The sequence below is a fragment of the Papaver somniferum genome, chromosome 5, assembly GCF_003573695.1.
Source record: "Papaver somniferum cultivar HN1 chromosome 5, ASM357369v1, whole genome shotgun sequence".
NCBI classification, from domain to species: domain Eukaryota; kingdom Viridiplantae; phylum Streptophyta; class Magnoliopsida; order Ranunculales; family Papaveraceae; genus Papaver; species Papaver somniferum.
This window is the reverse complement of record NC_039362.1, coordinates 63,965,712-63,978,160: the sequence shown is the minus strand read 5'-3', so window position 1 is coordinate 63,978,160 and position 12,449 is coordinate 63,965,712. Positions and strand designations below refer to the sequence as shown.

General features: G+C 36.3%; 1 protein-coding gene across 1 annotated transcript; it reads right to left on the bottom strand.

Moving 5' to 3' along the window:
• Window positions 1–16: 16 nt before the first annotated feature.
• On the bottom strand, window positions 17–1,529 carry LOC113281734. Its single transcript, XM_026530550.1, has one exon. The coding sequence runs from the start codon at window positions 1,359–1,361 to the stop codon at window positions 351–353; it is 1,011 nt and encodes a 336-aa protein (XP_026386335.1). The 5' UTR covers window positions 1,362–1,529; the 3' UTR covers window positions 17–350.
• Between the last annotated feature and the right edge of the window lie 10,920 nt (window positions 1,530–12,449).

Sequence of the window (12,449 nt, the reverse complement as noted above, 5' to 3'; positions counted from 1 at the left end):
CTTCTTGCAGTATATATGCTCAATCTTTTTCTTTTTTCTTTTTACCATTTCTCCAGATACGGAGTTGAAAGTTTTGACTTCCCTAATACATTATTTCTAAATCTATCAAATTTACAATATAGAATAATAAATCACAGATTGAATAATGCAGAAGTGGGGCAAATGTGGCCCCCTTTTTCTTCCTCTTCCTATCCAGCTCTTCTTTGAGCTGATTGATGGATTTCATTTAGAATAATTTGAAAGATGTTTTATCATTCTCAGCAAGCCATTTGGATTTGATATTTTCATGCTTATTCAGAGGACCTTGTGCCCTGAAACCGTCTTTGAGATGAGAAAATTCCCATTACAGTTCATGGGAGGTAGTCTAAATTCTTTGCACAAGTGAAAGCACCCTCCTCATCTTCCTCCGGTAGAAGCTGAACCAGGTAATAGTACTTATCTACCATTTCCATTCGAGACTTGCAGCTGTTGAAGAATTCACAGGATGTAATTGTGTCAAGGAGGATGAGGATGGAATACAAGGAAGCTATCACTAATCCTTCAAGAGCCATTAAAGAAGTGAACTCTCCTGAACTAAGAAAAAGGCTGACCACTCTGTACTGAAACAAAGCTTCAATTGCAGCTAAACCCAAATTGAAAGGAAGAGCCAACAAAAGAGCAGTTGAATGCCTTCCCCTCATCAGAATAGAAGCTTTAAGAAAAGCTAAATACCCACTGCAATTCTCCATGCCAGACACTATTGAAGCTAAGTTGCAGGTGATAATAGTGTTTGCAAGGATAACTGAATAAACAACAGCTCCAACTGCTGAGAAAAAGAGAAGATAGTTTGTGGAGGTATAACCAAAAGCATCAATAACATTGAAGGCGAGAAATAACAAAGCTAATGCGGAAGCATTGGCTGCGAAAATCATAAATGAATTGCAGAGATGGGTTATTAAGAGAGGGTAACAAAGAGAGAAGATAGAAGAGAAGGAAGGTGGAAGAGACGATGTGTTTTGCCGATGAAGAGCTTTAATTATTGATGATTTTGCAAGGAGAAGAAATGAAAGAGTGAAGGGTAGAGTGAATATGGAAGAACAAATTGTTTGAGAGAGTTTAAGATTGAGAGGTGAGAAAAACTGCAATGATTCCGGGAACCCGGCCGCGTAAAAGATGGCCTGAAACCGAGTGTAAATGGTTGGAAGAAGGAACAGAGATGAAGGAATGATGGCTTGAGAGATGAGAACCGCGATGGAAACCGGAAATATGAGTAGAGATGTAGTGGAAGTGAAGTATTGATAGTTTTTCAAGTATGTGTGAACTGATCTTCTCACAATCTTACTTGTTCTCTCCATTGGAACTGATGGCATTTCTTCTTCCATTGCTGCTTACTATGACAAATGAAGAGCTAAGTCAGATATATAGAGAAAAAGAGAGACTAAAAAGTCTTTATATATATGGAATGTGTTTGGAAAGATTCAAAATTCTGTCACTCAGACTAATTCACATAATGTTTTTCTTTTAATAACGGGTTAGTTAGTTCTAAGTGCAATAACTAAGTTTGGTGTAGTTAAGAAGATGAATTATAAAGTTTGACAGTTAAACTAACACAACCGCAAAAAGAGACTGGTGATGTTGTTTAGACTTTTTCTTGTAAAATCAAGACTCAATAAAAATTTGGACCAAGTAGTATAAAGTGTTTTTTTGCTTGCTTCATTATGCATCTCAATGAATAGTGAAAAACTAATAATTTTGATGTCCTCTTCACTTGTTGTATTAGTATTTGTTTGTTTGGTTTAGTGTCCATTTGCAAACATGTGCTACTTTTTTTGTTCCACACATGACCAAAAGTTGGATAATACCCATTCCTTGAATCTTTGGGACCCTCCTCCTTTGTTGATCATTTTGATTAAACTTTGATATTACTCAACAAGTCAATATCAAAGTGCCAATAATCTCAAGAATTATTATATTCCTCCTAGGGGATCGTTGTTGGTACTTAGCTTGCAATTGAATTATAATTCTAAAAAAGCCTAGATGTAAGTAAGAATGAGAAAGAGTATGAATCATAAGCAATTACTCTTCCTCTTTCTCTTTGACACTCATGTATATCTTGTTTGTTAAGACAACTATATGATCTTTAGGTATTATTCAAGTAAACCCTCATTAGTTTGGTATGCCACCCTCTTTCTTCCTCTCTCTTGAACAGCTCAATGACGCATACACATGCTTGGGTCACCACCTACTAGGCTACTCCCATTGCTTGGGTGTCAAATATTTTGGAACACTCTCTCGGAGGATGGTTCTCATCTTGTCTCGCATGTCTGAGGTAGGGATTTCGAATCTCCCAGCCGCACTTATAGTGTCGGATGGGATGATAATCCCCTCTTCCTATCTGAGGAGTGGACAGTAGACCAACCGGAGGGAAAAAAGCAACGGGTTACAATCCAAATCGGCTCGTCCTCTCAATTTCCATGTCACATATTTAGGAATTTCGTCCTCAAAAAATTTACAATAGAATTCAAAATTTTCGGGAACTAACGAAAGTGAGTAAGTGGCAAACCTGGTTCTAATTTTTTTCGGTACCTAATTTCCTATATGTGATGTCTGGATTGCTAACGTTACACCTAATTAAGGGTTGACAACATGATGGTGATGCCCAAACTCACAGTCCACATTGTCCCCATCGCCTTAACTATCAGTGGTTAAGGCAGGTTACAATTTTCTTATTATCATTCGTGACCGTTGTGTTTGTTGCTTAAACTAAAAGTTTTGTTTTTAAAAAGAATTAGCGATTAAGGGCCTGTTTGGTACAGTTTTGAAAAACAGTTTTCAAAAATAGTTTTCCACTGTTTTAAAAACATACCCTTTTTTCCTTGTTTTCATTTTCTAAAAATTGTTTGGTAAACTGTTTTTGAAAACAAGGAAAACCAACTAAATCGGATCAAATGTAAAGATTCGTCTAAGAGATAGTGATATTAGCCATGACTCACTTGCAGTCATTCCCCATCTCTTACTTTGTTCTGAAAAGAAGAAAAGAATAAAGAAAAGAAAAAAAGAGAAAACACAGAAAACAATAATTTGTTGTTTTCATTTTTTTGTTTTTAAAAACAGAAAACAGATAGAAAACATTTTCTGAAAATGTCCTTACCAAACGCGTTTTCTCCTGTTTTCTGTTTTCTCTGTTTTTAAAAACAGAAAACTGTTTTTGAAAACTATACCAAACAGGACCTAAGTAGTATATGGCTCCTGAGAGCATCTCCAACAACGGGCTTAAAAAAAATCCTACGCAGGAGAGTTTATTTATACATGTTGTAAATATACTCGACTGCAATAATACAACACCTCGTTTGGTTGGAAGAATTGGATTCATAGGAATTTAATTATGGGATAATCCAATTTTTGGAATTCAATTTCGTGGAATTGGATTCAGTTCCAAAAAATTAGCGTTTGGTTGAAGTAATCCAATTTCATTTGTTTTTACCTTGCAATCTAATTCCATTGCACTGCTAGACCAATGCAATGGAAATCAATTATTTTGGGGGGAATTGGATTCCTAGGAATCAAAATTCTCAATTACATAGAGTTGGTTTGGACCGTTTGGTTCAAGGAGTTGGTCACATTCCCCCGGAATTGGATTCCTGGTAATCCAATTCCTTGAACCAAACACGTTGTAGGATTTAACCCTTAAAGAAATTATGTCATGAAATCTTAACCGTTTAATTTTACTTTATATATTATTAAGAAAAAAATTAATGAAAATTATGACATTTTTTTTCTTCAGAAAAACTTAGGCAAAGCCTAAGAGACCAACAAAGTAGTAGTAGTACGAGAGCCAGAAGTGGCAGTACTACTTTCATAGTTCTTACAAAAGATAGCAATATTAAGAGAGTGCGAATTTTGAACTCTATGTATGATAGTAAGACTAGTTAAAACAAAAGTAATAGGACTGATGTTTAAGAAAGTTTCTTCATTGGTGTTTTGCAGTTCTTCATAGTAACCGTGATTAAATCTTCCCTTGATAGCTTGGTTGTAGAGAGATTGAAATCTTAACATAATTTCATTGGATTCAGCTTGTACTTCAATGTTCATGTGTTGCTGCTCTTTTGCCCAATTATAAGCTAGGTTTGCGCCTCATGTTGCTCCCCATTCTCCCAGTTGGCCTGGGTATCCTCTGCTATCAATGTTGTTTCCTGCAGTGTCCCAGATAGTTAGTGCAGAAAATAATTTAAAACTTTCAGGGTCCTGTATTGTATAAATTTTGATAATGAACCCAAAATCCTGAGAATTCTGAAGATTCAGATTATATGGTATTGTAAGATCTTCCTGATTGTCAGGTTCTTCACCATTCAGAGAGATGGTGTTTAGAGCATGGGAGGTTAATCTGTGGACTCTTTTATAATCACAAGATGTTGCTTAATGCAAAGAGAAGTTTTCTTTGCATTAGGGTTTATGTTCTGAAAAACTAGATCACATCTAGCTTTCCAAATATACCAACAGATGGTAGCATAGGTATTATAGATTTCAGAGTTGTTTGCAAGTATGAACCAGGAGTTGAACCAATTCATGAAGTTTGTTATGTTATCAAACTTTCCATGGGATGTACCAAGAACTTCATGCCAGACATCAGTAGCTGCAGGGCAATTTAAGAACATATGTGTCACAGTTTCCTCCCCACTTTTGCAAATTTGACATATAGGATCAATATAGTGGAGGATGCTTGCAGTCTTTGCATTTGTGGGGAGGATTTCATGAGCACATTTCCATATAAAGATCTTTATAACTGGGGAAATATTCATTCTCCATATAGCCTCCCAGTTTCTTGTAATGGTTTCATTTCTATATAAGTTGTCTATCTTTGCCTTGTACAAGGATTTGACAGAGAACTTCCTAGCATTGTTTAAGTTCCAACTCATAGTATTTTCTACCCCTGGATGGGTATCCAAAGACAAGATAGTGTGAGCAGTATTTATACTGAAGATCTATTGAACTAGCTGAGCATTCCATTCTCCTGATGGTGTCAGGAAATGTATCAGTAACTCAATATGATGTGGGCAGTGAGTTGGTTTTAAGAGCTTATCTGTGGTGTTAGGGATCCATAAATCCTCCCATATTTTGATTTTGTTCCCCTTGCCAATTTTCCAAGAGCAATGTGGTTGTATATTCTGTATGCCCTCAAGAATACCTTTCCAGATCCAAGAGTCTCCATCTTTGGATTTGGTATCCATATTTAGAGCATTTCTTCCCATCAGGTACTTAGCATCCATTAGTTTATACCATAAGGAGTCCTTGTCTTGTTCCAATCTCCAACCAATTTTTGTAATCATTGAGCTGTTGAAGAGTTCCATGTTCATGAAACCTAATCCACCAAGTTCCTTTGGTTTGCAGATGGCTGTCCAGGCCTTTGGATAGTAACCTGTTTGGTTTTCCAGATTTTTTCCCCAAAAGAAATCTCTTTGAAGCTTGTTCAAGTCTTGACAAGTTTGTTTAGGAATTATGAAGCAATTCATTTGATAGATACTGACTGTAGATGTAACAGCTTTGATGAGAACCTCCCTGCCAGCAGGGTTTAGGGGAGCATTTTTTCCAACTTGATAGTCTTAATTTCATCTTGTCAACTCCTGGTCTGAAAGACTTTATCTTGCTTCTGAGAGTAAAGAGGGGAGATCCTAAATATTTATCATCCAACTGCAGAACTTGAACTCCCATTATGTTGCTGATAGCAGGAATGAGGGTTGGATCAGTATTCTTGCTGAATAACACTCCATATTTTTTAAAATTGATTAGTTGGCCAGAAGTATCTCCAAACAGGTTTAGAATGTCCATGAGATTTTGAGCTTCGATTTTGTTTGCTTTGCAGAACACCATGCAGTCATCAGCAAACATGAGATGATTTATGGAGGGAGATCCTTTGAAAATCTTGATGCCAGAGATGATACCAAGTTCTTCAGCATGTATTAGAGTTCTAGAGAGAGCTTCCATGCAGAACAGGAACAAATAAGGGGACAAGGGTCTCCTTGTCTAAGACCTCTAGATGGTGTAAAGAAAGAGTCTAGAGAACCATTAATAAGAACAACAGATGTGGTGGTAGAGATGCATTGCATTATTTTTTGGCACCAAGAATCATTGAACCCTATTTTTGACATGATAATTTTGAGAAACTTCCAGTCCACTCTGTCAAAAGCCTTAGCCATGTCAATCTTTATTCCCATACTTCCTTTATCACCTTTGAATCCTCATTTGGATCTCATAGAATGGATGAGCTCATGAGCAATGCCAATGTTGTCAGATATTTGTCTTCTAGGTATGAAGGCAGATTGGTAGGGTGATATGATTTTGTTGAGGTAAGGTTTCATTCTTTGAGCTAACAGCTTGGATATGATTTTGTAGGTTGTGTTGCAGAGGCTTATGGGTCTAAAGTGACTTGGGGAAGTTGGGTTGTCTATCTTGGGAATCATGGAAGTGAAGGTAGAGTTCATCTCTTTGAGCAAATGGCCAGATACGAAGAAAATTTTCACCATATTGACAATGTCATCTACAACAATATCCCAGTTAGCTTGGAAGAAATTTGGTGGAAATCCATCAGGCCCTGGGGCTATGTCTTGTGCCATACTGAACAAGATGGATTTGATTTCATTGTAGTCAGGTGGTCTGTTGAGGGTGGTGTTGTCAGAGTTGGTGATGATGGAAGGAATGAGGTTGATTATTTCTGGGTTGATTGAGGTTGTTTCAGTTGTAGCCATCCTAGTGAAATGTTTTGTGAAACAGTTCTTCAACTCTTGATAATCAGTTATCCAATTTCCTTATCTTGAATTGTGTCTATCTTATTTCTTCTTGTTCAACATTTTGTAGCTCTATAAAAGTAATTAGTATTTTTGTCACCCAATTCAATGAATTGGTCCCTACTTTTAGTCTTCCAAAAATTTTCTTCAATGTTTTGCCATTCACTGAGCTGACAACAACACTTCTATCAACTCTGAAGTAGTTATCATGTAACCAAGAAAGGTGTTGTTCACAATTTTCAATGTTTGTTTTTATGTTACCATAGACCTCCTTGTTCCAAACTATGAGTTGCAGTTTGATATCTTTGAGTTTTCTGGCAATAAGGAAGGCACTAGAGCCAGAAAGATTTCTCTTCCAGCACTCAACAATGATTTTCCTGCAATCCTTATGGTCCAAACAGGGACCAAAGAATTTGAAGGGGATTTTACCAGTTTGCCAAGTAGGGTTGGAGTTGAGGAAAATTGGGTGATGATCAGAACCAATGGATAACATATAAGAGATAGTAGTATTTGGATAAAGGAGAAGCCAACTTTCAGTAGCTAGTCCTCTATCCAATCTTTGTTCAGTGAGAGCAGGACCACTTCTTTTGTTTGACCAAGTGAAAGGGCATCCAGTAGTGCCCATATTAGTTAAGTCTAACTCAAGAATTTTGGTGTTAAAAGGATTAGCCTCATTTGTGTCTAATGGTTGAGTACTGTATTTTTCAGTATCATGCAAGATGATATTGAGATCACCAATGACCAACCAAGGGATAAAATTGTTGACTGCAGTTATTTCTAAGATTTTCCATGATTCAATTTTGCTCTTAGTATCATAAGGGCTACCATAATAGCCAGTAAATAACCAAGAAGTGCCACTGGTAGGCTTAACAATAGCATTGATATGATTTAGGGAGCAGTCAAGAATCTCAACATCAAGATTGTTTTTCCATATCAAAACTAGTCCACCAGCAGTACCACTAGCACCTCCAGGATTAACAAACCAGTAGTTTTGGACATTGATATCTTTCATAATTTTTCTTAGCTTTTCATGTTTTTGTTTTTGTTTCAGATATGAAACAGATGTCAGGGTTGAGTTTATTTAACATATCATTGAGGTATTTTTTTGGCATTCTTTGCACCCAAACCTTGACAATTCCATGCCAGAGAAGTAAAGAATTTCCAGAAATAAGATACAAGAGGATACTTGGATGTGGGTCTTCTAATAATAGGATCATAATAAGACAGTAATCTAGAATAGTAAAATATGGCATGCAATATGAGAATGATTAAATTGAAGAGAGTATAGAAAGGTACCACAGAGTCAGAGGAGGTATTGCCAGAATCACCATTAGCCATTAGGGGGATGCTTGAGTCCAGAGGTTCTGCGTAGATATCTTCATGGTCTTTAAACCTTTTGAGGCAGTCAGAATCATTTGAAGTGGTATCCATAGTATCTTCAGCAGGAGCAGGTTTCTTTCTCTTTGGATCCGTCTTATTGGCCACATAAGTAGGAGGACTGGTCTGCTCAAAGACATGACTTTTCTTTCTGGCATTCCAAGCTTCCCTTTTTTTGTTGTTGCTATTTCAGCTTCCATTCTTTCCTTAATTTGGGAAAGAGTTGGTAGGGTGTTGAATGGAAAAGGTTTATGAGGAGGGAGGGTCGGGAATATACCATTAGGATCTACAACTTGAGACTGGTCATTATTTGAAGAGATAGTATGTTTGGCTCTTGCAGCAGCTTTCATCTTTGGGAGATTTTTCTTGTAGTTACTTGCAATTTTCTTGGAGAGTTCCAATTTTCTGTTTCTTATTTGAAAAGCTATCACATCACGGTGAGGGGAATCGGGTTCCATAGTAGAGGAAGATCCAAAGGTTATGGGATAATTTGAGGTGGATGCAATGTTGGCAATTGTTTTTTCTAGCTCGAGCTTCTTTGCATTTTTCATTTTGATTTCAAACTCAGCTGCAATATCAGCATCAGAGTAAGACATGTGGATGACATTCATTCCAGCTTGCACAGCGTTTTGTTGGGGTGTTTGTGGTGGTGGTGGTGGTGGGGGTGGGGGGTGGTGGGGTGTTGGTTGGGGAGTTGGGAGATTGTTGTAGTGAGATTGAGATGGATTTGGTGGTGTGGGGCAAGGGGGACTTGGATGATCTAGGACTCTACAGACTTTACAGAACTTTATTCCATTTAGAGCATAAGCAAATTCCATCCACTAAGAGATTGTTGGGGTTTCATAAGCTTCAATTACAAACTTAAGAGGCCTGGTAACATCAATTGTTAGTTTTACTTACAAGTTCTTTTCAAATCTATCCCTCCCATAGGCTCTTTTTTCAGTTTGGTAGACTCCAACCGTCCTGAGGATGTTTTGAATGTCAGGGATGATATGAGCTGGAATCCTTTTGATGAGAATCCATATCATCACCTTTGAGAATTGTTCTTCATGGATCAAATCTGGACCTCCTGCAGGAACTCCAACTAATATCATCAATTTGTCAAAAACTCCTCTTGTTCCTCCATTTCTCAGGGTTGAGTAGTCTTCCTCATGAGTAAGCCTGAGGACATAGATGTGAATCCGAAGGTGTAGTTAATGCTTTCTTTAACACCTATGTATGTAGTACTGTATTTCATTCCTCCTAGTTTATAAGACCTAGCTATTAGTGATGAATTTATGCTAACTGGAGTCTAAAATCCTATGTGTCATGAAAAAATAATATTTTTACCTTCTACTGGAGATGCTCGAAGGGTTTGGTCAAATACTTTAGTATTGTGACAATTTATAAAAAAAAAAGTGTACAGTATTATAAATTAAAGCGATAATCTGTATCAATAAATAAAATAAAAGAAAACCGATAATCTATCGCTTACAAACAAGTTCTTCATTAGGTAATTTGAATTTTGAGTATGAAATGAAGCTACGTTAATATTGTTAAATTAACACTTTTTTATATTTTCGATAGAAAACTAAGTACAATTTCAGTCTGAATCGCTTGGAGGGTGGATTCAGTCTCAATTACATTCCAGTCCGAAGTCTGATAGTGGGCTAGTGTCTGTAGCGGCTTAATACATTGTGTGTTCAATCGGGACGAGGTCTCGAGGTTTTTCTGCTATTGCGGTTCCTCGTTAACAAAATTTTCGGTATCTTGTGCTTTTCCTTTTCCGCATTATATTGTTTATCCTTTTAATTGGATTTACACAAGTTTGTACGTATTCAATCTAAGTAGATATGTACGATTAATTGTAATCGATTACGAGACTAGTTTCTTGTAGAATTCGTATCTTGAAAGATAGATAACAAGTTTAATCACTTGGCACAATTCCGATTGAATTATTTGGATGCGACTAGATTGATCTTGGATATTGATTTTTGAGATCGTCCAAGTGCTCTGCTTAACAATCAGGTTCACGAGCCTTGTGTCTATATATATACTAATTGAGTAAAGGTTTATATATTAACTCTATATACATATTGTCAAGGATCATAATTTGGTCAACTTTCAATTGTGTTAAGTTTTGTCTATACACGTTGTCGAACGAAAAAGTTAGGTGTATTTGGTATGGCATCAGAGCAGTCAAACATTGTTGACCTAATAAGTTTGTGTTTGAAGTGATCTATATTATGGACAAAAATGCCATCTCTATTAACGTATCACAAGTTGTTGAAAGTGCTGCTTTTATGGACTCTATTAATGAAATAAGATCTTCCTATGTTTCAAAAACAGACGAACATTCGGTTCCCATAAAGACAGTTGTTGACAATTGTTATCCCTATTATCTTATTAATGAATCCGATTCAGAAGTAGAAAGGGAAGCAGCCAAAGAAAGTGCTGAGATTCTTAGTCGTCTAGGAATTCAGGCTTCCGAGGTTAATTAATAGGCTGAAAAACGAAGTCAACAATCTTATTCGTAAAGTTAATAAAAATGATTCACAGATCAGGATTCTTCTTGAAGAAAAGGCTGAAGTAAATAATCGTATTATTTCACTTGAGTATCAACTTGAGAAAAACTCCTTGGATCTTCAACGTTTACTGGAGACTCCTCAAACTTCATGTAATACGTGTGACTCTGAGAAATTTTCCTTATCTATGGCCTTTTTAAAGATAAAAGAGTTAGAGGAAGTTATAGTATGTGGCACTCACGACATCTCAAGTAAATCTATTTTAGAAACACATGTTCAAAGTCTTACCACTTTGGCAAAGGATGATCAGTTATGTTTCTCTGACCAAGAAAAAACTATATCTCCCAGCAAGAAAAGTTTTGTTGCTAAGCTTATGCAAACTGACTCTGTCAGGGTTTAGAAACTTTGCTACTTCTGCAAGACAGAGGACATGCACAAAGAAAGTGTAAGCTTAGACCGAAAAGCAATCAGATTGAGTCTATTGAAGATACCTTGAATCTCATCTTAAAAGAAGTTAATGACATTCAAAAGATAAAATCTTTGGATTTTAAAACAAATGATATTGGTTCTCGAATCAAGGCACCTTTTATTAATGCTAGTACATCTTACTCATCAAATAGAACAAAGAGCACGGGTTTTGGTAAAATTGTTAAGAAAAATCTAAGAAAGTCTTCACAGACATGGGTTCCAGTTAGAACTCAATTTCTTAGAAAATCTAAAGATTTACCAGTCGAAGAGACGGCTCAACTCGCACACATAAACTTGATGATTGCGGGTTACAATGATCTCATTGACAAGCTATCTTGCACTTTTCAGAAGCAGCAAAACTCAAGTAAATTTTTTAACTTCGTCTCTCTTCATGACGATAGTGAGTTTTATGATAAATTCTCGAAACCCAATGGTAAACAAAGAAGTAGAGTTAAATCAAAACGTGGAAAAATCTCAAATGATGAATATGAGAATACTCATCTTAATGCTCCCTAGGCAAGAAGACTGCAATCCTCATCATCTAAAAATCCTCTTAGGTGAGGATTGTATAGGTGTTCTATTTGACTCAAACAGTTATGCTCTTGACATACTTTTTTTCTTTCAAAGTGAAACTATATCGTACTACTGAGACTTGTTGAAGACATTACAAAATCATTGTTGAGCTTGCTCCAAGAATTTTAAATTGTCTGTTATATTTCACAGTTGCATGTGCATTTGAAATACTCTTGGATAAAGATAAAAATCACAATGTGTTTCTAGTTTCACGTTTTGTTTAATTTAAAACTCTTGAGTTAAGGAAATTCGTCCACAAACTCTTTCCTTGTTTAAACTCAGCTTCCAAAAATTTAGTGGTCACGAACCAACCCTATTCTTGGGAGATTTCATGTTTTTCACCTATAAATACCTTAGACTTGAGATGAGTTCTTTCATTCAAATTCTTTTCTTCATTCAAGTTTATCCCTCATGGCTAGAAACAACATGGAAGGGGTCCTTAGTAATTGCAGTGATATTTGGCTAAAAGGGAAGAAGAAGAGAACTCTCGTTGATGATGAAGTTGATGGCTATGAAGATCATCCCCATGTCAATTGCTACTTTGCATATGATTATCAGGATGTAAAATAATAAGAGATGATCTCTGCTAATGTTATTTATGATTTTCTTAAACAATTTGAAGAAGCAATGATTAAGCTTGTTGAAGCTGAAAAATCAAGACATGCTAAGGACTAAGTTGGAAAAGGTTTCATCTGACCTTGTTCTCATGAAATCGCATGTTAATGATCTTCTCAATGAAGAGATTCTTCCTGAAGAGTTCGTGAAT